Source organism: Ahaetulla prasina, chromosome 1 (assembly GCF_028640845.1).
Source record: "Ahaetulla prasina isolate Xishuangbanna chromosome 1, ASM2864084v1, whole genome shotgun sequence".
Taxonomy (NCBI): domain Eukaryota; kingdom Metazoa; phylum Chordata; class Lepidosauria; order Squamata; family Colubridae; genus Ahaetulla; species Ahaetulla prasina.
Genome location: NC_080539.1, coordinates 374401411 through 374429082, shown reverse-complemented (window position 1 = coordinate 374429082; position 27672 = coordinate 374401411). Strand labels below are relative to the sequence as shown.

Genomic DNA, 27672 nt, shown 5'->3' with positions numbered 1-27672 from the left:
GAAAAATTCTCATTTGTGTTTTCTCGGATTGGAGTTTTAGGTCAGATCTGGCCAGCAGCTTCCTCAAAGTAGAAATGTGGTACTTGAGTAAAGATAGATAGAAATCACTGTACACCTTTTCTTTCTTTTTAAAAATGTATATTGATTGAGGTATTTACATAAGATAAATTTAAAGGGAAAGATAGAAAAGAGAAAGGAAGATGGGAGGGGAGGGGAAGGGAAGGAGGGGAGAAAAGAGGGAGAGAAAGGAAGGGAGGGAGGGAGGGAGGGAGGGAGGAAGGAAGGAAGGAAGGAAGGAAGGAAGGAAGGAAGGAAGGAAGGAAGGAAGGAAGGAAGGAAGGAAGAAGGAAGGAAGAAGAAGAAAGAAGGAAGGAAGGAAGGAAGGATAGAGGGAGGGAGGGAGGGAATGCAGCTAAGCAGGCAGGCAAAAAGGAAGGAAGGAAGGAAGGAAGGAAGGAAGGAAGGAAGGAAGGAAGGAAGGAAGGAAGGAAGGAAGGAAGGAAGGAAGGAAGGAAGGAAATGATACAATGACTTCCAATCTTTTCAACAGATATTTACAAACCTATCATCCTTCCTCCCTTCTTTCTTTCCCTACCTCCCTACCTCCCTTTCTTTTAGGTATGGGGGAGCACAAATAGTAGTTGAGACTGGGGGTAGCCAATTTGAATGTTTTCTTTCAAAAGTACCCAAATATTGGTGACACAGGGGTTAGAATGCAGCATTGCAGGCTGACTCTGCCCACTGCCAGTAGTTCAATCCAGACTGGCTCAAAGTTGACTCAGCCTTCCATTCTTCCGAGGTCAGTAAAATGAGGACCTAGACAGTTGTGGGGGTGTTGTGCCTCGTCCTCCCTCCTCTCCTCAGCCGGGCCCCTTCCTCCCCCTCCCGGGCCTGCTATCAGAATCAGAGTCTGATAATGAAGGGGAACGGCCTGGTATGCCTCAGCCCCCAGCCCTGGCCCCATGCCTGGAGGGATGTCAGGAATGAACAAACAAACCTCAGTCACACGCAGCCATCAGAGAAGTCAGCCACAGATTGGAATTACCTGGGCCTACTCCTTCTGACCCCTCCTTTCTTAAACAGCAGAAGACAATCTAAAGTGGGAGGATCCTCGCCTGGAGATCTGAGAGGCGTCATCAGCAGAAGGAAGGAGGGCAGGCCTGGATAAGTGCTGAGTCATGGAGCCACACCCATGGCCTATATAAAGGATCTGCTTTTTGGCATTCCTTGAGTCAAGTAAAGTCTCATCTGGTTTGCTAAAGTCACACCTTGGATTCCTGCCTGGCCTGAGAAATCTGAAAGGAATTTGGCAAAGCTGCAGAGGCCACGCTTGATACAGACTTCCCAGACCCGGTGGTCAGAGGGGGAGGGGGACACGACAGGGGGCATAGGCTGACTCTGTAAACTGCTTGTTGAAAGCCGGCTGGGAAGGTCCCAAATAGCCATCACGTGATCTAATTTCATGAAGGTTAGCTGGTTTCCAAGAGCCTCGGTCATGATCCTGTAATCACAGGGACGTCTAACGGTCGTAAATGTGAGGACTGGGTGTAAGTCCCTTTTTTCAGTGCCGTTTGAATGTCCGCTCAACGAATGGGTCGTAAGGCGAGGACTACCTCTAATACGGGAGGTATTTAGTCGGTTCCAGCGGGCGAAGTCTTCCATCGATTTTGTGTCCTCCTCCATTTTTCCCACAGGTCCGCCTACCGACCCGGGATCAGTAAGATCAGCTCCCGCGTCCTCCTTCGGTTTCCCCAAAGAGTGAAGAATCGAGGGACGGCAGACTTCCTTCCGGTGAAGCCGCGACACCAGTGGGAGTGGCACAGCTGTCACCAGTAAGCGAGCCAAGCGAGGCAGGGACAATTGGGCGAGGCTGACCCGTTTATCGAGCGCACCATTTTCTAACCGGAAGTCCCATTTCATACAAAGTACTAGCGATGTGGTACACAAAGACTAAGGGGCGGGGCTTGGCTGATGACATCACAAGGCATGTTTCGTTGATTTTTTTTCAGAACTAAGGGGCGGGGCTTGGCTGATGATGTCAGAACACACAAGTGATTATTTCTCAGTATTAAGGGGCGGAGCTTTGCGCCTGATGTCACAACGCGTGTTTCCCCCTTTTTCAGAATTAAGGGGCGGAGCTTGCCTCATGACATCACCATGCACGTTTCCTCATTTCTCAGAACTAAGGGGTGGAGCTTGCTTCATGATACCACAACACATGTTCCATTGTTCAGAACTGAGGGGGCGGAGCTTGCCTCATGACGTCACAATGCACTTTTTTCTCAGAACGAAGGGGCGGGGCTTCTGGCATAACATCACAATGAACTTTTCCTCATTCCTGATGAACTCTCTGCTGAGGGCAGAGGTCCTTCCGGCCAATGGAGATACAGGTAGACCTCGGCTTATGTCGAGGCAAACAGTTCTTAAATGAGTCGCGCTCAGTTTTACAACCTTTTTTTGCCACGGTTGTTAAGTGAAACACTGCAGTTACTAAATGAATCAGACGGTAGTTAACGCCGCAGCCATCGTAAATACATGCCGGTTGCCCAGTGTCCAAATTCTGGTCACATGACCGCGGGCATGCTGGGACCTCTGGTGGCTCTACAGACTAATGCAGTCTGTTATTAACAGCAGCTGCTTGCAATTACTGCAGGTTCTAGTCCCACCAGGCCCAAGGTTGACTCAGCCTTCCATCCTTTATAAGGTAGGTAAAATGAGGACCCAGATTGTTGGGGGGGCAATGAGTTGACTTTGTATATAAATATACAAATGGATGAAGACTATTGCTTAACACAGTGTAAGCCGCCCTGAGTCTTCGGAGAAGGGTGGGTTATAAATGCAAATTAAAAAAAGAAACAGTCATAAGTGTGAGGAGCAGCGATAAGTCACTTTTTTCAGAGCTGTTATAGCTCTGAGCGGTCGCTAAATGAATTATTACCTGCAACTTCTAAAAACTTCTTTCTTTCAGGCATTATCACAGCATGGACGCCTTCAGCAACTATGATCTTCTGGATGCCATCTCTCATGAGAAGGTGGCCGAGGGTCACAAAGCCAGTTTCTGCCTGGAGGATACCTCTTGCGACGCAGGGGTCCAGCGACGCTATGCGTGCACCGCTCATATTCAGGTGTGCAACGGCTGACTTTTCCTCAGCTGGATCTGCCCTCCTCCTCAAGCTGCGGTGCTTATCCATTGTATACAGATCTCATTCGCTTATAAAATATTCATCATTTAACAACACTGTAATCCTTTGCGGGGTGGAGTCTGGGCAGCTGAATGGAGCTGCGTGTTTCCTGGCCCGATGCCCTTCCTGTCACCAATGCGGAGTTTTTGCAGCAGATGCATTCTCATTGTGCCCAAAGAAATATCAGCCTCTACCTAGGATCGAACTTATAGCCCCCTGATTGTGAGGTGAAAGCTCCACCTCTAGGCCACTTGCACCACTCTTATTAGCTTATAAAATAAAATAGAAAAATACAAAAGCAAATAGAAGGGGACAAAGAGGAGGAAAAGAGGAAAGGGGAAGTATAGAAAAGTGGGGAAAGAGCCTGGTTTTGTCTCTTTACAGATTCCAGCTTTGAAAGTGCCAGAATTAAGGAGGGCTCCTGTAAACACTTCGACAAAGTGGGCTGTGAGGTAAAGACAGAGGTGGCACAGTGGTCACCAGCTTGCCACTCTTCGCCTGTTTGCTCAGTTGATGAATTGCCTGTTTCTCTTTCTCTTCTGCCCCCCCCTGCCTCAGCCTTCCTTCATACGGATAGTCCTCGACTTACGAGCAGAATTGAGCCAAGATTTTTGTGTTGTAATATAATATAATATAACAACAGAGTTGGAAGGACCTTGGAGGCCTTCTAGTCCAACCCCCTGCCCAGGCAGGAAAACCCACACCATCTCAGACAGATGGTTATCAACATTTCTTAAAAACTTCCAGTGTTGATTCACAACTTCTGCAGACAAGTCGTTCCACTTATTAATTGTTCTAACTGTCAGGAAATTTCTCCTTAGTTCTAAGTTGCTTTTTCTTTGATCAGTTTCCACCCGTTGCTTCTTGTTTTACCCTCAGGTGCTTTGGAGAATAGTTTGACTCCCTCTTCTTTGTGGCAGCCCCTGAGATATTGGAAGACTGCTATCATGTCTCCCCTAGTCCTTCTTTTCGTTAAACTAGACACACCCAAATCCTGCAATCGTTCTGTGTATGTTTTAGCCTCCCGTCCCCTAATTATTTATTTATTTATTTTTATTTATTTTATTTGATTTGATTTTTATACCGCCCTTCTCCCGAAGGACTCAGGGCGGTGTACAGGCAAAATAAAACCAACAATACAAATATACACGATTTAAATACCCTTAAAAAACTTATTTAAAATTAGCCTGATGTTAAAAGATTATCGTCAATTAAAACCCCATTTAAAATTGCTAAAATTCACTTTTAAAATCCAATTAAGCCAGCCCTCATGAAAAAAAGATGTGTTTTTCAGTTCATGACGGAATGTCCAAGGTCAGGTATTTGACGTAAACCCGGGGAAGCTCTGCTCCAGAGAGTGGAGCCCCACAGAAGGCCCTTCCCTGGGGCCGCCAGCCGACATTGTTTGGCGGACGGCACCCTGAGAAGTCCCTCTCTATGGGAGCGCATGGGTCGGTGGGAGGCATATGGTAACAGCAGGCGGTCCCGTAAGTACCAGGTCCTAAGCCATGGAGCGCTTTAAAGGTCAGAACTAACATTAGTGCACTGAAGGCCACAGGCAGCCAGTGCAGTCTGAGGAGCGGTGTTACATGGGAGCTACGCGTAGCTCCTCTATCACCCGCGCAGCTGCATTCTGGACTAACTGAAGCCTCGATGCACTCAAGGGAGCCCCATGTAGAGAGCATTACAGTAATCCAAGCGAGAGGTAACGAGGGCATGAGTGACTGTGCATAAGGCATCCCGATCAAGGAAGGCGAACTGCGGACCAGGCGAACCTGGTAGAAGGCCCTCCTGGAGACGGCCGTCAAATGATCTTCAAACGACAGCCGATCATCCAGGAGGACGCCTGTTGCGCACCCTATCCTTTGGGGCCAATAACTGCCTCCGACAGCCAGCTGCGGCTGCAGCTGACTGAATCGGGATGCCGGCATCCACAGCCACTCCGTCCTTGGAGGGATTAAGCTTGAGCCTGTTTCTCCCCATCCAGACCCGTATGGCTTCCAAACACCGGGACAGCACTTCAACAACTTCATTGGGGTGGCCCGTGGAAAAGTACAGCTGAGTATCATCAGCGTACTGCTGGTATCTCACCCCAAACCACTGATGATCTCACCCAACGGCTTCATGTAGATGTTGAACAGCAGGGCGAGAATGATCCTGCGGGACCCCACAAGTGAGGCCTCGCGTGGCCTCTGCCCCCCGTCCAACACCGCTCATGCGTCCGGTCGGAGAGATAGAGGAGAACCACCGATATACGGTGCCTCCCACCCAATCCCCAGCCGCGCAGCAAGATACCATGGTCGATGGTATCGAACGCCGCCGAGAGGTCTAATAGGACCAGGGCAGAGGAATAACCTGTCCCTGGCCCTCCAGAGATCATCCACCAATGCGACCAAAGCTGTCTCCGTGCTGTATCCGCGTCGGAAGCCGGACTGGAACGGGTCTAGATAGACATCTTCATCCAGGTATTGGGGTAGTTGTCGGCGCCACGGCACTCTACAACCTTCGCAACAAAGCGAAGGTTGAGACTGGACGATAATTACCCAAAATAGCTGGGTCCAGGGAAGGTTTTAAGGAGGGTCTCACCACCGCCTCTTTCAAGGCGGCAGGAAAACCCTTCCAACAAAGAAGCGTTGATAATCCTCTGGAGCCAGCCTCGTGTCACCGCCTGAGTGGCCAGTACCAGCCAGGAAGGGCACGGTCCAGTAAACATGTCGTGCCGTGCAGCCTCCCCAACAACCTGTCGACGCCTCGGAGCCACAGGGTCAAACTCATCCCAAATGGACTCAACAAGACGTGCCTCCTCCCTCGCTTGATCATCCCACCGGTCCAGACCGTCCCTCAGCTGAGCGATTTTATCGTATAGATAACGCTAAACTCCTCGGCTCGTCTCTGCAACGGGTCATCCCGCACCTCCTGATGTAGGGAGAGCGGGTCACCCAAACAGGGCGGCCGGCGGTTATTCTGCCGACGCAATGAGGGTGGAGGCGCCTCGCTTCCCTCATTGCCACTAGGTAGGTCCTAGAATAGGACCCAACTAGTGTCCGATCAGCCGAGCGACTGACCTCCAGGTGCTCTCCAGGCGCCTTCTCCGGGCGCTTTCATCTCCTCAGCCCCTCGGAGTACCAAGGGCCGGACGAGATCTCCGCCGGGTCAGAGGCCGCAAAGGCACGACACGGTCCAGCGCCGCCGCGCCTGTTCCCAGGCCGCACCAGTTCCTCAGTCGTGCTGCCAGTTCCTCAGGAATGGCCCAAGCTCCGCCAGGAACCTCTCGGTCCATCAGGCGCCTGGGACGGAACCACCGATAGGTTCCGCCTCCCTGCGGTGGTGAATGGCGGTTCGGAAGTCTAGGCGAAGGAGAAATGATCCGACCATGACATTGGTTCTGTTACTAAATCATCTAACACCAGATCATTAAGCCACTGCCCAGAGATATAAATCAGATCCAGCGTGCCTCCCCTGCAGCGAGGGGCCATCATTTACTCGAATCAGGTCCAAGGCCATGGAAGCCTGAACTCCCGAGCTGCCGCCGATGACAAGCCAACTGATGGCAGGTTAAAATCCCCATGACTATAAGTCTGGGGTCTCACCGCCACAGCAGCGAGTACCTCCAACAGCTCAGGCAGGGCTGTGGTCACGAGCAAGGAGCCAGGTACGCGATCACCAAGCCCAACTGATTCCTATAGCCCCACCGCATAGAGGGATTCACAGCCGCAATCTGAGGAACAGTGGTCTCCTCGGCTCTAGATCCTCCTTAATAACAACCGCCACCCCCACCCCTACCTTGGACCTCGGCTGATGGAATGCTCGGAAACCTGGCGGCACATCTCGACAAGGGGACCCCTCTGGGCCCAACCAGGTTTCCAGAATACCCATAAGGTCCGCGGACTCCCTGAATAAGATCGCAAATCAGGGGGCCTTATTAACCACGGACCGAGCATTACATAACATCAGCAAGATCCAAGCTCTGAGGATCATGGCCACCCGGGAACGGGTCGACTGAGGCCGGAGCACGCGATCGCCTCAAACATCGAACGCGTGCTCCCTCAACACGATACGGCCCTCCCCGCCATATCTGCCTCTCCCACTTACCGCATAGATTGAACAACCTCTAAACCTGGAACGCCCTCCCCTGCCTTCAGACAAGATGGAATAGTGTCGAACCAGCACAGGGCTGGATCCTCCTCGGGTTCTGACCCCACCCGCCAAATCCCTCCCCTTAAAAACCCTTATTTAAAAACTATTAAAACCCCACAACTTCTTCTTGGTCAGATGCCACCTCTCTGGGTCCCAAGACCTTCGTTAAGGTAGGCCCTTGATAGTTTGAGGGCCATTCCTGCGAGGCGGGGAACCTCGCAGTCGTCGAGTTCGCAACGAGTATCTCATGGGAAATAGTCAGTTAACAGCGAAAGATGTCCATTCCTGACCGCTAAGATGTTCGGTCGTACTGTAGATCGTCAAACCCGATATTAGTCATATTACTGGCCACCGGCAGAGATATTGATCATAGTCCGTAGAAAGTCCAAAAGGGTCCAGAGACAACCAAGGCCGAAAATCCGTTCGATCTAATAACCTCCTCTCGGAGATTGGCATAATAGCCTCCCTGGTTGTTTCCTCGCCACAAAGATGGAAAAGTCAGTAGCCGGGATAGTATCCTCGGCGGGTAGCGTACCATCACGGGACAAACCCGTGGTACGCTAATCAGGACGAAATTATGTCGCCAGTACCGCCAGTGCCGCCAGTGCCGCCCAGCACAGTGCCGCTTGTTGTAAATGACCAGGCCAAGCCACCTCTCAGTCGCCGATGGAAAAACGACTCAAGATGTAAGCCGAGGTAAAATTACGGCATTCTAGGCAGGCCATGGTAAAAGTCAGCAGTGGGGGGGAAGAACGATGTTCCGGGCCATGAAGTGAGGAGAGAAAGGTAGGGGGAGGGGCAATAATCATGCCCGTGCAGGCCCCACTCCAGCCACCGATGTTACCTGCGGTCCAACACCCAAGACTCAGCATACCGCATACCAGCATACCGCTGCCGATGGTTGGCCCGCCTCCCAGCCTTCCCTTCATACGGATAGTCCTCGACTTACGAGCAGAATTGAGCCCAAGATTTTTGTGTTGTAATATAATATAATATAACAACAGAGTTGGAAGGGACCTTGGAGGTCTTCTAGCCCAACCCCCTGCCCAGGCAGGAAACCCTACACCATCTCAGACAGATGGTTATCCAACATTTTCTTAAAAACTTCCAGTGTTGGAGCATTCACAACTTCTGCAGGCAAGTCGTTCCACTTATTGATTGTTCTAACTGTCAGGAAATTTCTCCTTATTCTAAGTTGCTTCTCTCCTTTATTTATTTATTTATTTATTATTCGTATTTGTATACCGCCCTATCTCCCGAAGGACTCAGGGCGGTTCACAGGCAAATAAAAAACATATATATACAAATTAAGAAAACCATTAAGAAACTTATTCAAAAAGCCAAATTGTTAAAAATAGTATAAATATTAAAACCAATTAAAACCCCTATAAAATTTAAAAAACTAGTCCAGTCCTGCGCAGATAAATAGGTGTGTTTTAAGCTCGCGACGGAAGGTTCAGAGGTCCGGAAGTTGACGAAGTCCTGGGGGTAGTTCATTCCAGAGGGTGGGAGCCCCCACAGAGAAGGCCCGTCCCCTGGGCGTCGCCAGACAACACTGCCTAGCTGACGGCACCCTGAGGAGTCCCTCTCTGTGAAAGCGCACGGGCCGGTGAGAGGTATTCGGTAGCAGTAGACGGTCCCGTAAGTAACCCGGCCCTATGCCATGGAGCGCTTTAAAGGTGGTTACCAAAACCTTGAAGCGCACCCGGAAGGCCACAGGTAGCCAGTGCAGTCTGCGCAGGATAGGTGTCATCACAGGAGCCACGAGGGCTCCCTCTATAACTCCAGCGCATTCTGAACTAACTGCAGTCTCGGATGCCCTTCAAGGGAGCCCCATGTAGAGAACATTGCAGTAATCCAGGCGAGGCGTCACGAGGCGTGGTGACCGTGCATAGGGCATCCCGGTCTAGAAAGGGGCGCAACTGGCGCACCAGGCGAACCTGGTAAAAAGCTCTCCTGGAGACGGCCGTCAAATGATCTTCAAAAGACAGCCGTTCATCCAGGAGGACGCCCAAGTTGCGCACCCGTTCCATCGGGGCCAATGACTCGCCCCCGACAGTCAGCCGTGGACTCAGCTGACTGTACCGGGATGCCGGCATCCACAGCCACTCTGTCCAGTTTCCACCCATTGCTTCTTGTTCTACCCTCAGGTGCTTTGGAGAACAGCCCGACTCCCTCTTCTTTGTGGCAACCCCTGAGATATTAGAACACAGCTATCATGTCTCCCCTAGTCCTTCTTTTTGTTAAACTAGACATACCCAGTTCCTGCAACCGTTCTTCATATGTTTTATCCTCCAGTCCCCTAATCATCTTTGTTGCTCTTCTCTGCACTCTTTCTAGAGTCTCAGCATCTTTTTTAAGCAAGACATTTCTTAAGGCAGGGGTCATCAACCTTTCGGACCTCAGGGACCACTAAATTCATAATTTTAAATCCCGCGGACCACTAATGTGATCGACCTAAGGACTGTCTGGGTGGGCGTGGCAAGGCGGTCATGTGATTGGGTGGGCGTGGCCAACTCAATGTCACTCATGTTGAAAGGCACCTTGCCATCTTCTACTCGCCACTCCTCGCCTGCCCGCCTGGGCTCCTTAGGGCCCCAACAGGAAGCAGTTGCTGGAGCAAAGCAGCTACCACGAGAAAGAGTTGGCAAAACAGCTCAGTTCAAATTGGATCTGACCGAGAAGGAGGCTCAGCAGAAGCACCTCACTCAGGACTAGGAGCATAGGCTTTCCAAGCAGAGGGAAGATCTGCAGGAAGGCAAGACCAGGTAGCGGCGTCTGGAGACTTAGCGGGCTGAGATGGTCAGCCAGTTCCAGGCCATGATGCAGTCCCACTGGAACAAGGCCCTCCGGTTCTTCACCACCAACAGCGCTTCCCTCCAGCCTTCGCCCAAAGCCCCACACCAGGAGGGCTGAAGCAGACCCCAAGTCAGAATTTCTGCCCCCCTCCGACCTACACAAAGACTCCGAAGGGGGAGAATCTCTGCAGCAACACAAACGTTCATTGCACGTATCTGTCCCAGGGGCCGTAGTTTGAGGACCCCTGATTTAGTGCAATATAAAAAATGCAAATAATTTTTCTGGGGACCACCAGAATTTTCTCACGGACCACCAGTGGTCCACGGACCACCAGTTGGTGACCGCTGTCTTAAGGGACGTGGTGGCTCAGTGGCTAAGACAGCTGAGCTTGCCGATCGAAAGGTTGGCAGTTTAGGGGTTCGAATCCCTAGTGCCGCGTCACGGGGTGAGCTCCCGTCACTTGTTCCAGCTTCTGCCAACCTAGCAGTTGGAAAGCACATAAAAAATGCAAGTTGTTGTGACCTAGGCCCAAGTAGTTATTACCAGACAGTCTTAAAGAAACGTATTTTATTAGAATAGCTGAGAATTGCTTCATTCTCAGCTTTGTCCAAATTAATTCCAAAACAAGTCCTTCAGAAAAAGTCCTTCAGCCTTATCACAAACCTTTGTCTTCTTTGGCACCTTGCCAAAGGCTTTTCTTGGCAAAGCCCCACAAAGTTCAGAAACAAGAGATGGCAACCAGAAACAATTGTAGCAATGTTGCTTTCCTACAAAGAGCCTAACAGCCCTTGCTGCTCTTTTAAGCCTTACGGGAAGGGCTAATCATCTCCTGGCCTTACTCCCGAGTCGTCCTTTTTGCTTTAGCTGCTCTTGCAGTGCTGTTGTAACTTTGAATGGTCACTAAATGAAGTGTTGTAAGTCGAGGACTACCTGTACTTCTTTAAGAGCAGTGTTTCTGAACCTTGACAACTTGAAGCTGGGTGGACTTCAACTCCGAAAATTCCCTAGCCAGCCAAATATAGAATTGATATTTGTTGAGGTGTTTACATGCATGGCTGGCCAGGGAATTCTAGGAGTTGAAGTCACTCACTATGGTTGAGAAACACTGTTTTAAAAGCAGTGTCAAACTTGGTCCTTTAGACTTGTGGACTTCAACTCCCAGAGTCCTCAGCCAGCAAAGCTGGCTGAGGAACTCTGGGAGTTGAAGTCCACAAGTCTTAAAGGGACCAAGTTTGGACACCCCTGTTTTAAAGCTTAAGTTTAATTGGGGAAGGAGACCCGCCTCAGCCTCCTGCGCAGAATTCCTATGAGCTGGATAAATTCTCATTTGTGTTTTCTCGGATTGGAGTTTTAGGTCAGATCTGGTCAGCAGCTTCTTCAAAGTAGAAATGTGGTACCTGAGTAAAGATAGATAGAAAGTGTACAACTTTTCTTTCTTTTTAAAAATGTATATTGATTGAGGTATTTACATAAGATAAATTTAAAGGGAAAGATAGAAAAGAGAAAGGAAGACGGGAGGGGAGGGGAAGGGAAGGAGGGGAGAAGAGAGGGAGAGAAAGGAAGGGAGGGAGGGAGGGAGGGAGGGAGGAAGGAAGGAAGAAAGAAAGAAAGAAAGAAAGAAAGAAAGAAAGAAAGAAAGAAGAAAGAAAGAAAGAAGGAAGGAAGGAAGGAAGGAAGGAAGGAAGGAAGGAAGGAAGGAAGGAAGGAAGGAAGAGGAGGGAGGAGGAATGCAGCTAAGCAGGCAGGCAAAAGGAAGGAAGGAAGGAAGGAAGGAAGGAAGGAAGGAAGGAAGGAAGGAAGGAAGGAAGGAAGGAAGGAAGGAAATGATATAATGACTTCCAATCTTTTCAACAGATATTTACAAACCTATCATCCTTCCTCCCTTCTTTCTTTCCCTACCTCCCTACCTCCCTTTCTTTTAGGTATGGGGGAGCACAAATAGTAGTTGAGACTGGGGGTAGCCAATTTGAATGTTTTCTTTCAAAAGTACCCAAATATTGGTGACACAGGGGTTAGAATGCAGCATTGCAGGCTGACTCTGCCCACTGCCAGTAGTTCAATCCAGACTGGCTCAAAGTTGACTCAGCCTTCCATTCTTCCGAGGTCAGTAAAATGAGGACCTAGACAGTTGTGGGGGTGTTGTGCCTCGTCCTCCCTCCTCTGCTCAGCCGGGCCCCTTCCTCCCCCTCCCGGGCCTGCTATCAGAATCAGAGTCTGATAATGAAGGGGAACGGCCTGGTATGCCTCCAGCCCCCAGCCCTGGCCCCATGCCTGGAGGGGATGTCAGGAATGAACAAACAAACCTCAGTCACACGCAGCCATCAGAGGAAGTCAGCCACAGATTGGAATTACCTGGGCCTACTCCTTCTGACCCCTCCCTTTCTCAAACAGCAGAAAACAATCTAAAGTGGGAGGATCCTCGCTTCCGGAGATCTGAGAGGCGACATCAGCAGAAGGAAGGGAGGGGCAGGCCTGGATAAGTGCTGAGTCATGGAGCCACACCCCATGGCCTATATAAAGGATCTGCTTTTTGGCATTCCTTGAGTCAAGTAAAGTCTCATCTGGTTTGCTAAAGTCACACCTTGGATTCCTGCCTGCCCTGAGAAATCTGAAAGGACTTTGGCAAAGCTGCAGAGGCTTCGTGGCCACGCTTGATACAGACTTCCCAGACCCAGTCGTTGGAGGGGGAGGGGGACACGACAGGGGGCATAGGCTGACTCTGTAAACTGCTTGTTGAAAGCCGGCTGGGAAGGCCCCAAATAGCCATCACGTGATCTAACTTCATGAAGGTTAGCCGGTTTCCAAGAGCCTCGGTCATGATCCTGTAATCACAGGGACGTCTAACGGTCGTAAATGTGAGGACTGGGTGTAAGTCCCTTTTTTCAGTGCCGTTTGAATGTCCGCTCAACGAATGGGTCGTAAGGCGAGGACTACCTCTAATACGGGAGGTATTTAGTCGGTTCCTGCGGGCGAAGTCTTCCATCGATTTTGTGTCCTCCTCCATTTTTCCCACAGGTCCGCCTACCGACCCGGGATCAGTAAGATCAGCTCCCGCGTCCTCCTTCGGTTTCCCCAAAGAGTGAAGAATCGAGGGACGGCGGACTTCCTTCCGGTGAAGCCGCGACACCAGTGGGAGTGGCACAGCTGTCACCAGTAAGCGAGCCAAGCGAGGCAGGGACAATTGGGCGAGGCTGACCCGTTTATCGAGCGCACCATTTTCTAACCGGAAGTCCTATTTCATGCAAATGTGGTACACAAACACTAAGGGGCGGGGCTTGGCTGATGACATCACAAGGCATGTTTCATTGATTTTTTTCAGAACTAAGGGGCAGGGCTTGGCTGATGATGTCAGAACACACAAGTGATTATTTCTCAGTATTAAGGGGCGGAGCTTTGCGCCTGATGTCACAACGCGTGTTTCCCCCTTTTTCAGAATTAAGGGGCGGAGCTTGCCTCGTGACATCACCATTGACGTTTCCTCATTTCTCAGAACTAAGGGGTGGAGCTTGCTTCATGATACCACAACACATGTTCCATTGTTCAGAACTGAGGGGGCGGAGCTTGCCTCATGACATCACAACACACTTTTTTCTCAGAACGAAGGGGCGGGGCTTCTGGCATAACATCACAATGAACTTTTCCTCATTCCTGATGAACTCTCTGCTGAGGGCAGAGGTCCTTCCGGCCAATGGAGATACAGGTAGACCTCGGCTTATGTCGCGGCAAACAGTTCTTAAATGAGTCGCGCTCAGTTTTACAACCTTTTTTTGCCACGGTTGTTAAGTGAAACACTGCAGTTACTAAATGAATCAGACAGTATTTAACGCCGCAGCCATCGTAAATACATGCCGGTTGCCCAGTATCCAAATTCTGGTCACATGACCGCGGGCATGCTGGGACCTCTGGTGGCTCTACAGACTAATGCAGTCTGTTATTAACAGCAGCTGCCTGCAATTACTGCAAGTTCAAGTCCCACCAGGCCCAAGGTTGACTCAGCCTTCCATCCTATATAAGGTAGGTAAAATGAGGACCCAGATTGTTGGGGGGGCAATAAAAGTTGACTTTGTATATAATATACAAAAGAATGAAGACTATTGCTTGACATAGTGTAAGCCGCCCTGAGTCTTCGGAGAAGGGCGGGATATAAATGCAAATTTTAAAAAGAAACAGTCATAAGTGTGAGGAGCAGCGATAAGTCACTTTTTTCAGAGCTGTTATAGCTCTGAGCGGTCGCTAAATGAATTATTACCTGCAACTTCTAAAAACTTCTTTCTTTCAGGCATTATCACAGCATGGACGCCTTCAGCAACTATGATCTTCTGGATGCCATCTCTCATGAGAAGGTGGCCGAGGGTCACAAAGCCAGTTTCTGCCTGGAGGATACCTCTTGCGACGCAGGGGTCCAGCGACGCTATGCGTGCACCGCTCATATTCAGGTGTGCAACGGCTTGCTTTTCCTCAGCTGGATCTGCCCTCCTCCTCAAGCTGCGGTGCTTATCCATTGTATGCAGATCTCATTCGCTTATAAAATATTCATCATTTAACGGCACTGTAATCCTTTGCGGGGTGGAGTCTGGGCAACTGAATGGAGTTGCGTGTTTCCTGGCCCGATGCCCTTCCTGTCACCAATGCGGAGTTTTTGTAGCAGATGCATTCTGATTGTGCCCAGAGAAATATTAGCCTCTGCCTAGGATCGAACTTATAGCCCCCTGATTGTGAAGTGAAAGCTCCACCTCTAGGCCACTTGCACCACTCTTATTAGCTTATAAAATAAATTAGAAAAATACAAAAGTAAATAGAAGGGGACAAAGAGGAGGAAAAGAGGAAAGGGGAAGTATAGAAAAGTGGGGAAAAGAGGGGGGAGGCATTGATTTCCAGACTCCCTCTGATACAGTTGAATAAGACAGTTATAACCATCTGACTGAGATGGTGTAGGGTTTCCTGCCTGGGCAGGGGGTTGGATTAGAAGGCCTCCAAGGTCCCTTTGTTATATTGTTATATTATATTACATTATATAGTTACTTCAAATCTCAACTTTTTACTTTTCCATAATAGTATAAACTAGCCATTTCTATTAACAACCAATCTATCTCATCAGCAAAATCCAAAATCACCATTTCTTTTTTTTCCCCCACTTCGAGCACAAAGTCCAGAAGTGGTTTCCAAGTAGAAACAAAAGCAGTTGTGATTTTTCTTTGATCAAAACGGTCAATTCAGCTGTCTCTGCTAACTCCATCAAAAGCCGCAGTGCTTACCCATTATATATAGATTTTATTGGCTAATTTTTATTGGCTAATTTATTGGCTTATTTATTTCCTATAAAATAGGAAAACCTAAAAGCAAATAGTAGGGAACAAAGGGGAGGAAAAGAGGAAAGAAGAAGTGTAGAAAAGAGGGGGAAAAGGGAAACATTGATTTCCAGACTTCCTCTGGTACAGTTACCTCAAACCTCAACTTTTTACTTTTCCATAATAGTATAAACTAGCCATTTCTATTAACAACCAATCTATCTCATCGGCAAAATCCAAAATCAACATTTCCTCATTTCCCACTTCGAGCACAAAGTCCAGAAGTGGTTTCCAAGTAGAAAAGAAGGGAAAAAAGAAAAAAACACAGCATTGGCTTCTGGACTCCCTCTGGTGAAGTAGAATAAGACAGTTACTGTACCTCAAACCTCAATTTTTTACTTTTCCATAATAGTATAAACTAGCCATTTCTATTAACAACCGACCAACAGCTAGCCATTTCTACTAACAACAATTATCTAACCCAGGGGTGTTAAACAGGGGTGAAATCTATTTACCTTCCTTACCAGTTCGGAAGTGCACCTACGTGTCACATGTGTGCGTAGACCTTTTGTGCATACGAAAAACCTTCTGCGCATGCACAGAAGGTAAAAAAGACATTACTTCCTGGTTAAAACCAGGGAGTAATAACACCCAGGCAGGTGGGCGGGGCTTTGCTCCACCATCGCTACCAGATTGCCAAATTCCCGGCCACGATCGCTACCGAGTCACATGATCCGGTCCGATCCAGGAGCATTTCACCTCTGGTGTTAAATTCCGGCCCATGGGGTGCTTAAATCAGGCCTCCAGGGCCACCCTGGAAACAGCGAAGGACCGGCCCGTCAGCGAAAACAGCGTTCGGGAGGGCTGTGCGTGGCCCTCCCAGGATCCGTTTTCGGCGCGACAGCCTCCTGCAGCCTTCCGCCAGCAAAAACGGAGCTCATGCGCGGGGGGGAGGGGAATTCTGGGAATTGAAGTCCATACAGCCTCAAATAACCAATGGAACAGAAGTTGCCTTCGGAAGTCGTGGGAACTTCATCCCTGGAAGCTTTCAAGAAGAGACTGGGCTGCCATCTGTCTGAAATGTAGGGCCGTGATGGGGAACCTATGGGATGCACGCCAGAGGTGGCTCCCAGGGCCCTCTCTGATGGCACACAAGCAGTTCAGCTCCGCTGAGCATGTGCGCGTGCCTCCCGCCGACCAGCTGGTCTTCAGGTCTCTACCATGCATGTGCGGGGAGGGATATGGGGGGGCATGCAAGGAGCGGGGGCAGGGGGCACATGCACATGCAGGGGGCACATGTGGGGGCATGCGCACATACAGAGGGCACACGCAGGGGGGTATGCACATGCACGGGGCAGGAGGGGTGAGGATGTGTGTGCCAGAGGTAGGTTTCAGCAGGTTCTGACCAGTTCTGGAGAACCGGTCGCAGAAATTTTGAGTAGTTCGGAGAACCGGTAGTAAAAATTCTGACTGGCCCCGCCCCCATCTATTCTCTGGCTCCCGAGTCCCAGCTGATCGGGAGGAAATGGGGATTTTGCAGTAACCTCCACCTGGATTGGGGAGGGAATGGAGATTTTATAGTATCCTTCCCCTGCCACACCCACCAAGCCACGCCCACAGAACCGGTAGTAAAAAAATTTGAAACCCACCTCTGATGTGTGCATGCGGCGGGGTACGTCCGCGCATTGCCTTTTGGGGGTTCGGTCATGCACTTTGGGCCCTTGGTCCGGAAAGGGTTCGGCATCACTGGTGTAGGGTCTTCCTGCTTGGGTGGGCGGGCTGGACTAGATGACCTCCAAGGTCCCTTCCAACACTGTTGTTTTCCGTTATTCTTAAATTGCTGAAGCAGACTTCAGGCAAAATTAGGTTTATCGTAATTCCGCTTTCGGCCGATGGTTTTTAGCTGCCTAGAGTTTGGGCGTAAGACAGGCGGCCATATGCGATTCCTCCATAAATATAAATAAATAATAAATAATAAATAAATAAGTTGACTTTGTATATAAATATACAAATAGGATGAGACTATTGCCTTACAAACTGTAAGCCGCCCTGAGTCTTCGGAGAAGGGCGGGATATAAATGTAAATAAAAAAATAAAAATAAAGAAATGTCATTTTTTTCTCTCCCTTCAGGGTCTGAGCCCAGGCTGTTACGATACCTACCATGCCAATATTGATTGCCAGTGGATTGATATTACCGACGTCCCTCCTGGAAACTATATTCTCAAGGTGAGTCCTCATCATCAGTGAATTGTAGTACCTGTGAGAGGGATCTTGGAGTCCTAGTGGATAACCATTTAGATATGAGCCAGCCGTGTGCGGCAGCTGCCAAAAAAGCCAACACAGTTCTGGGCTGCATCAACAGAGGGATAGAATCAAGATCACGTGAAGTGTTAATACCACTTTATAATGCCTTGGTAAGGCCACACTTGGAATATTGCATCCAGTTTTGGTCGCCACGATGTAAAAAAGATGCTGAGACTCTAGAAAGAGTGCAGAGAAGAGCAACAAAGATGATTAGGGGACTGGAGGCTAAAACATATGAAGAACGGCTGCAGGAACTGGGTATGTCTAGTTTAAAGAAAAAAAGGACTAGGGGAGACATGATAGCTGTGTTCCAATATCTCAGGGGCTGCCACAAAGAAGAGGGAGTCAAACTATTCTCCGAAGCACCTGAGGGTAGAACAAGAAGCAATGGGTGGAAACTAATCAAGGAGAGAAGCAACCTGGAATTAAGGAGAAATTTCCTGACAGTTAGAACAATTAATAAGTGGAACGACTTGCCTTCAGAAGTTGTGGATGCTCCAACACTGGAAATTTTTAAGAAAATGTTGGATAACCATCTGACTGAGATGGTGTAGGGTTTCCTGCCTGGGCAGGGGGTTGGACTAGAAGGCCTCCAAGGTCCCTTCCAACTCTGTTGTTATGTTATGTTATGAATTTACTCCCATTGTTACGACCTGTCTCGTCACGGTTGTTAAGCGAATCACTACAGTGGTTAAGTCGGAAACGAGGTTGTTAAGTGAATCTGGCTTCCCCGTTGGCTTTGCTGGTCAGGTGGTCGCTAAAGGGGATCGCACGTGACCCTGAGAAACTGCGACCATCATAGATGCAGGTGGTCCTCGACTTACGACCACAATTGATCTCGAAATTTCCGTTGCTAAGCAAGACCGTTGTTGAGTTTTGCCCCGTTTGACGATCTTTCTGGCCACGATTGTTAAGCGAATCACTGCAGTTGTTATAGTTAGTAGCACGGTTGTTAAGTGAATCACTACAGTGGTTAAGTCGGAAACGAGGTTGTTAAGTGAATCTGGCTTCCCCATTGACTTGGGAGAGGGTCGCAAAAGGGGATCATGTGACCCCGAGAAACTGCAACCGTCATAAATAGAGGTGGCCCTCGACTTACGACCACAGTTGAGCCCTGAATTTATTTGGCTAAGTGAGTTTTGCCCCATTGTATGAACTTTCTTGCCGCTCTTAAGTGAAACATTGCAGTTGATAAGCTAGTAACCCGGTTGTTAAGTGAATCCGGTTTCCCCTGGACTTTGCTCGTCAGTCGGTCACAAAAGGAGATCACGTGACCCCAGGACACTGCAACCGTCAAAAATACGAGCCAGCTCTCAAGAATCCAAATATAACTCAGGTGACCATGGGAATGCTGTCACGGTCGCAAGTGTGAAAAACGGTCGTAAGTCCTTTTTCTAAGCCCCGTTGTGACTTCAAACGGTCACTAAATGAAATGTTGTAAGTCGAGGACTACGTGTGCCAGTTGCAAAGCATCCGAATGCTGCAACGGGCGTAAGTGTGAAAAACGGTGATAAGTCATTTTTTTCAGCGTCGTTTTACCATTTGGTCACTAAGTGAACTGTCGTAAGTTGAGGACTACCAGTTTTGCCCTAAGTTTGAGCTGTTGTCTGTTGTGAGTGGTGAGGACAAGGACGGTCCTGAGTGAGAAAGAAAGACCGCCTCTGGATGTCAAGGAATGGAGCGTGACAGATTTCCTGTCGTCTTTCTGAAGGTGACTGTCAACCCTGATTTCCTGGTGGCCGAATCGGACTTCTCCAATAACGTTGTCCAGTGTGATATTGTGTACACAGGGGTGTATGTCGACACGCAAAACTGCCGAATTACAAGGTATCCCTAACAAAAATACATCCTGGATTGGTGGGTTGGACCATCGGGGTCTGCCAGGAGGGGCAGAAGAAGGTCAAATCAGGCAAGATGGTGGAAGTGTCCTTACCACCCAAGCCCCGCCTCCTTGTACGGGAGTTTACAAAAGGGGCGGGGCTTGAATCGCGGCGCTTCATTGGCCATCTTCCTCTTTCCTGGTGACGTCGTTCACTGTGGGACTGTGAACCATCCTCATGATCTCTACGTGGATTGTGACGTGACGTGGGATGGGTCGCCCACCCACTGGAGATTCTCCCCCCCAAATTTTGGGGAGGGGGGCAGTTTTGCCCTCGATACGCAAGGCCTTTTGTCAAGAGACAGGAAGTAGAACAATGGAGGGAGATATCGGAAGTTGTCGGTCCTTTTCTGGGCTGAGAGAAGTTGCCGTGACATGCGACTTTGGGTATCTTTGTGGACCTCGGAAGCAGAAAGGCGCAACCGGCAAGATGGAGTCTGTTGTCCCAGGGATAGAGGGCAGGGCGCGCGCTAGAGGAAGAAGGCGCCTGGAAGGGTACTTTATTTAGTACACCTTATGGAACGATTTGAATAAGAAGATGGAAAGGGCGGAGAAACACGGAATATTTTACACAGGGAGAAGCCCATGTTAACATGGTGTATTTACCTTCCAGAAATGTAACTTGTAATTTCCTTCCTTCCCTCCCTCCTTCTTTTCATTTTTTTTCCTTCCTTCCCTCTTTTTCATCCCTTTCTTCTTTCTTTCTCATTCCTCGATCCCTTTTTCCTTCCTCCTTTGTCCTTCCTTTTCTCAACCATCTATCCCTTCCTTTCCTCTTTCTTCCTTTCTTTCATCCTTCTTTTTTTCCTTTCCTTTCTCATCTATCCCTTTTTTCTCCTTCCTTCCTCACCTGTCCATCACTTCTCCTTTTTCCTCCTCCCTCCCTCCCTCCCTTTATCATTCTTTCCTTCATTCTTTCTCATCCATCTATCCCTACCTTCTCCTTCCTTCCTCACCCATCCAACTTCCCTTTTCCTTCCTTCCTTCCTTCCTTCCTTCCTTCCTTCCTTCCTTTCCTTCCTTCCTTTTTCCTTTCTTTCCACCCACCCACTCTTCCCTTCCTTCTCTCCTACCTTTGCCTCCCCTCCCCCCTTCCTCTTCCTCCCCTTCTTCATCCATTTACTCCCTTCCCCTTCCCCTTCCATCCATCTATTTACCTCCTGGCCTGCCAGCAGTTTCTGAAAAGGAGATTCCTCCAGTCCAGGAACCAAGCGTCCTTCAGAAGCCCCTGTTTTAGCCAAGGGCGCCCAAGTCCCAAGACAATCCCATTCGACCTCAACTCTGCTGAAGACGGAAGATGGAATGAAGACCAAGAGGTCATCTGGCTTGACCCTGTGCCCATTTCCTGGGGCGCAGAACCAAACTCTCGCTGGCCCCTCGGCCCATCCGTAGGAAGGGATTGTCCTCAAAGCCTGCCGAAAAGAAAACAAGTGCCCCTCTCACCTTTTTCCCCCCCCTCCCCTAATATTACTGTGAACATCCTGCAAAAATAACCCCATAAATATCTCTGGCTATAGCCAACAGCGCTCATTTGCATTTTAAAAGGGGTGGGGCTTGCAGCCACCATTTTGAGGGGGTTTTTTGGTCACCCATACACACCTTTGACCTTTGATGGAAAGGGCCAGGCTCCTTCCACACCTGTTTCACCAGGCTTAATAGCAGGAACTGTGAGAGGGGTCTTGGAGTCTTAGTGGCCAGACAAGGAGCAACAGATGGAAACTGACCCAGGAGAGATTCAACCTAGAAATGAGGAGGAACTTTCTGACAGTGAGAACAATCTACCAATGCAGGGGTCTGCAAACTTGGCTCTTTTAAGACTTGTGGACTTCAACTCCCAGAGATCCTCAGCCAGCTTGGGAATTGAAGTCCACAAGTCTTAAAAGAGCCAAGTTTGCAGACCTCTGAACCCATGGAACGGACGTTGCCTTCGGAAGTTGTGGGAGCTTCATCACTGGAGGCTTTCAAGAAAAGATTGGACTGCCATCGGTCAGAAATGGTATAGGGCCATGATGGTGGACCTTTGACGTTCCCACATGCCGGCCCGCATGCCGGAAGTGGCACACGAAACCATCCCGCGAGGTATGCGCGGCTCTGCTGGCCTTCGCGCACGCGGGAGCGCCGATATCCGGAAGAGCGGCGGTCCATCGCGCATGCGCGAGCCAGCACCGAAACACCTGGATACTGGAATGGAAGCGCACCCGACAAAAAGTTGCCCATCGCGCACGCGCACAATGTCAACCCGGAAGTTCGGGTTCTGCCACTCCTGCGCACACGGCGGCCAGCTGACCGTGTGATCACAGGAACATGGAAGAGGAGCCTGTGAGGCCACACATTCTTCACAGGACAGTTTCATGTGCTTCCGACACGCGTGACACTGGTATAGGGCAGGCGTCTGCAAACCTGGCTCTTTTAATACTTGTGGACTTCAACTCCCAGAGTTCCTCAGCCAGTCTTAAAAGAGCCAAGTTTGCAGACCCCTGGTATAGGGTCTCCTGCTTGAGCGGAGGGTTGGACTAGATGACCTACAAGGTCCCTTCCAAATCTGTTAATCTGTTATACGTAAGTGATTGTCCACTAGGACTCCAAGATCCCTCTCACACTTACTGCTATTAAGCCAGTAATTCCTTGTCTGTACATTTGGTTTTTCTTGCCTACTCTAAGTGTAAAATCTTGCTTTTAACATCATTGAACTGTTATTTTGTGGGATAAGGCCTGCCAAGATCCTTCTGGTAAAAGTATTGGCTATTCCACACACCCCAACCGGGTGTTGTTTGCAGTCATAACTCCACAGCCAGAGAGCTCCATTTGCCCGAGAAGTGGCTCATGGGCCAAGCAGATTTTCAACTGAAAAGTTTCTGCTCAAAGCCTTCACTGTTTTTCAACAGAGACGAGAAATCCCGAACAAGGTTGATTCTTCCCTGAAATTCTTGAGCTTTTACAAGGAGGTTTTCTGCCCAGAAAGTACTGGCTGCAAATACCAGGTTTCCCTGAAAGTAAGACCTAACTAGAAAATAAGCCCTAGCATTTTTCAGAATCTTTGTAATATAACCCAAGGAGCTGCTGATCCAGTTCTATGGAGGAATTATTGAGTCTGTCATTTGCACCTCTATAACTGTCTGGTTCGGTTCTGCAACCCAACAAGAAAAACACAGACTTCAGAGGATCATTAGAACTGCAGAAAAAAAAAATTGCTACCAACCTACCTTCCATTGAGGACCTGTATACTGCACGAATCAAGAAGAGGGCCGTGAAAATATTTACAGATCCCTCACATCCTGGACATAAACTGTTTCAACTCCTACCCTCAAAACGACATTATGGAGCACTGCACACCAGAACAACTAGACAGAAGAACAGTTTTTAGCCATCACTCTGCTAAACAAATAATTCCCTCAACACTGTCAAACTATTCACTAAGTCTGCATTACTATTACTATTAATCTTCTCATCAATCCCATCACCCATCTCCTTCCACCTATAACTGTACGACTGTGACTTTGTTGCTTGTATCCCTATGATTTATATTGATCTTGATTGGTTATTGACTGCTTATTTGTACTCTATGACTATCATTAAGTGTTGAACCTTATGATTTTTGATGAACGTATCTTTTCTTTTTATGTACACTGAGAGCATATGCACCAAAGATAAATTCCTTGTGTGTCCAATCACACTTTGCCAATAAAGAATTCTATTCTATTCTATTCTATTCTATTCTATTCTATTCTATTCTATTCTATTCTATTCTATTCTATTCCTACCCCCAAAATAAGACCCAGTTAAGACTGTCAGCCAGAGGGATACATTTTAGTATCGCATTTCCCCAACAATGAGACCTAACTGGAAAATAAGCCCTGATGTGTCTTTTGGAGCAAAAATTAATATAAAATCTGGTCTTATTTTCGGGAAAACACAGTAATAAACGCTAAGCTCCCTCCCCACAATATGGACTTGCCTTCTTTAGCCTCCAAAAAGTCCTTCTTTTTCCATCTGCACCTGGTTCTTTCCAAGCAATTCAACAAAGGCCCATCAAAACAGAGCAGGAATTTGGAGCCCAAGTGCAAATTCTAACATAGCTATAAGACAGGATTTGCAAGAACGAAGATTGTCAATAGTAGTGTAACCAGATAGCATGTTTGTGGGCCTGCCCACAAGCGTGTGAGGTACACTCGTGGCACTTAGCTCCCCTGTTAAAAAAAATCAAACGTTCTTAGTTTCAATCCTTCCATCCTAGAATTAGGTATGATCAATGCAACTCATAAAACGCCCACAGGTTTTTAAATTTGGACCTAATAGATATATTTATTTATTTATTATTTCAATTTCTATACCGCCCTTCTCCCTAAGGACTCAGGGCGGTTTACAGCCAGATAAAACAACAGATACAAAAATTAAAAAACAAATTTAAAAGACTGATTCAAAATTGGCTGAAAATTCTAAAAACTAATAAAAAAAACCCATTAAAAACTATTAGGCCAGTCCTGCGCGGTGGAATAAAAGAGTCTTCAGCTCGCGTCGGAAGGTCCGGAGGTCAGGGAGTTGGCGTATCCCTTGGAGGTAGCGTGTTCCAGAGGGCTGGGGCCCCCACAGAGAAGGCCCTCCCCCTGGGGGTCGCCAGTCGACATTGTCTGGCCGATGGCACCCTGAGGAGAACCTCCCTATGGGAGCGCACTGGTCGATGGGAGGCCACCGGTAGCAGCAGGCGGTCCCGTAAATAACCCGGTCCTATGCCATGGAGCGCTTTAAAGGTGGTAACTAACACCTTGAATTGCACCTGGAAGATCACCGGAAGCCAGTGCAGCCTGCACAGGATAGGTGTTATATGGGAGCCTCGAGTTGCTCCCTCTATCACCCGCATTCTGAACCAGTTGGAGCCTCCGGGTACTCTTCAAGGGGAGCCCCATGTAGAGAGCATTGCAGTAGTCCAGGCGGGAAGTGACGAGGGCATGAGTGGCATCTATATACCCGAGTGGCATCTCCATTTATTTTAATTTGCATCCCATCTTTTATTACGATGTTTTTACAAATTACTCAAGGCTATGGGCATATCCGACACTTTCCTCTTCTTCTTTTCCCCACAACAACCCTGTGAGGTGGGTTGGGCGGAGTGGGATGGATTGGCCCAAGGCCAATTGGCTTTCATGCCTAAAGTGGGATTAGAACTCACCATCACCTGATGACTGTCCCAAAGTCAACTCAGATGGCTTTCATGCCTAAGGTGGGACTAGAACAGGGGTCTCCAACCTTGGTCCCTTTAAGACTTGTGGACTTCAACTCCCAGAGTCCCTCAGCCAGCAAAGCAGAGATGATGCTGCATCAGATCTATGACTCGGCTCCGGCGAAGAAAAAGGCCCTCGATGCTGGCAATGTCCTGGCGGCCCGTCTAGCCGCTTGCTGCCCCGGCCGGGAGATCTCTTTTCGAGCAGCCATGGGAGGTCTCTGGACCTTCTCTGATACATGGCTGCCGAGCGAGGCAGGTAGGCTGGCGGTGGATTGAGGCCATGTTCTGAGGCTCGGAGGTGGGGCGATGAGTCGGCGTTTTCTAGCCGGCCGTTTTCTAGCCATTGGACTCGTCTTCCGGCCCTCTTCTGACCATCGACTTGGACTTTGGGGTTTCAGCCTCTGCAACTTGGATGAGGCGGAGGTATTACATCTATCTGCCTCTTGTGCCACGGTTTGTTGGCTTTCTCCCTGCTGCCGGATTGTGGTCTTGGCAGCCTTCATATCCTCCAGCCTCTCGGAGACGGTCAGCCTTTTATATGGGCCTGGCCTCTTGGGGGGATAAGGCTGGAGAGACCTGGCCTCTGGGGTGGCTAGGATTTATTCCTGGCCATGTCTGGAGGGGGTTGTTGGAGGTTTGCGGGGAGATGATGGAGGCATTCCGGAGCGGTTCCCCTGTAACCAGTCTGTGGTTGTGACTGTGATAACATCATCCATGCCCCCCTCGGCCTTTTTGGGACTTCTTTGGCCGTTTTTGGTCCTATTAGGACTTTTTGGGGGAGACAATGGGACTTATTTGGGGACAGAGGAAGGCGCTGGAGGATGTGCCCAAGGGCTGGAGTGCCATCTCCCCTCACCCCCGGTTCCAGGATGTTTTGGACTATACACTCGACAGAATACCACCTAGACTGTCATTTGGTGCCTATCGCTGTTCCATTCTCGTCCGTCCTCATTCTGGACTAGTACCATCTGCTACCACCTGCCATTCGGAGATGGAGCTTTTGTTTTGCCGATTCTTAGTCTCAGCTGCTCTGGCCTATACTCATGAGGAACTCTTGCGCCTGCAGTGCCCCGCCTCAGGAATGGCCCTCCTCACTACCGAGGGCCGGCCTCCATGACGGGTCTTGGGACCCACAGAGGTGGCATCACGAAAAGAAGAGCTTGTGGGGTTTTTAGAGAGGAACTTTTAAGGGGTGGGAGGGTAAGGGCAGGCAATGGGGTAACCCGTCGGGTGAGGCCAGTCTCTGCACATGCTCGCGCGGCTTTCTTTATCAGGTTCGGAGGTTATGGGGTGGAGGTGTTCCTATTGATGAGGTGGTTCTATTGACACGGTAAGTGGAGAGGCAGATATGTGGCGAGGGTCATACCAAGTTTCGGGAGCGCGTGCTCGATGTCTGAAAGCGATCACGCTCCGACCCCTGGACTTCTCCCGTTCCCGGATGGTCAGGATCCTCAGAGCCGGGCCTTGGTTGATGTTGTGCAATGCTCGGTCCGTGGTGAACAAAGCCCCCTTGTTTGTGATCTTATTCAGGGGTTCCGGACCTTATAGGCATTACGGAGACCTGGTTGGGCACGGAAGGGTGTGCCTCGTGGAGATGTGCCCGCGGGTTTCCGTGCATTCCATCAACCGAGGCCCAGGGTAGGGGTGGTGGGGTGGCGGTTGTGATTAGAGAGAGTCTAGAGCCGAGGAGACCACAGCCTCAGATTGCGGGTGCGAATCCCTCTTTGTGAGATGGGGTCATAGGTGTCAGATGGGTTTGCTGATCGCGTACCTGGCTCCTTGCTACGTGACAGCTGCCCTGCCCGAGCTCCTGGAGGTGCTGGCGGGGTGGCAGTTGAGACCCCAGACTTTTAGTCATGGGGACTTTAACTTGCCATCTTCCGGCCCGTCATCGACAGCTCGGAGTTCACGGCTTCCATGACGGCCTTGGACCTGACCCAGGTAATTGATGGCCCTACTCACATTGGGGTGGCACTCTGGACCTGATTTTCTCTCTGGTCAGTGGTTGAGAGATCTGGACTTAAAGGAAATAGTCACTGAACCTTTGTCATGGTCAGATCACTCTCTTCTTCGCCTGGACTTTCTGACCGCCATTCACCACCGCAGGGAGACGAGCCAGTCCGTTGGTTCCGTCCCAGGCGCCTGATGGACCCGGATAGGTTCGGACGGAGCTTGGGCCATTTCCTGAGGTCTGGCTCACGGCTCGGCCGAGGAACTTGTTGCGGCCTGGGAGCGGGCACAAGTGGCGCCTTAGACCCAGTCGTGCCTTTGCGGCCTCTGACCCGGCGCAGGGCCCAACCGGCTCCTTGGTTCTCCGAGGAGCTGAGGGGATGAAGCGCCGGAGAAGACGCCTAGAGAGTTCCTGGAGGTCTGGCCGTTCGGAAGCTGATCGGACACTAGTGAAGTCCTATACTAGGACTTACCTAGTGGCATTGAGGAAGCGAGGCGTTGCTCGCCTCCTCCCTCATTGCATCGGCAGATAACCGCCCGGCCGCCCTGTTTGGTGACTCGCTCCCTCCTTCATCAGGGGCGGGATGACCCGTTGCAGGACGGGCTGAGGAGTTTAAGTTATCTATACGATAAAATCTCAGTTCAACAGGATGGTCTGGACCAAGATTGCGGTGATGCGGGTGAGACGCTCGAGGTGGTCTTGGCGACATTATTTGGGATGAGTTTGACCCTGTGGCTCCGAGGACATGGACAGGTTGCTGGGTAGGTTGAATGCCACTGCGTGTTTACTGGACCCGTGCCCCTCCTGGCTGGTGCTGGCCACTCGGGAGGTGACACGAGGCTGGCTCAGGCGATTCGATCGCTTCTTTGGTGGAGGTGTCTTCCGGCCGCCTTGAAAGAGGCGGTGGTGA

At 49.6% G+C, this 27672-nt stretch overlaps 1 protein-coding gene across 1 annotated transcript in view; it reads left to right on the top strand.

The window, feature by feature from the left end:
* LOC131188274 (protein-lysine 6-oxidase-like) overlaps positions 1-19579 on the top strand; it is a 37920-nt gene extending 18341 nt beyond the window's left edge. The window contains exons 3-6 of the mRNA XM_058163431.1: positions 1695-1832; positions 2969-3125; positions 17538-17633; positions 19423-19579. Coding sequence (XP_058019414.1) covers positions 1695-1832; positions 2969-3125; positions 17538-17633; positions 19423-19548 — 517 coding nt within the window. The 3' untranslated portion in view covers positions 19549-19579. The remainder of the gene's footprint in view (positions 1-1694; positions 1833-2968; positions 3126-17537; positions 17634-19422) is intronic.
* Positions 19580-27672: the final 8093 nt, after the last annotated feature.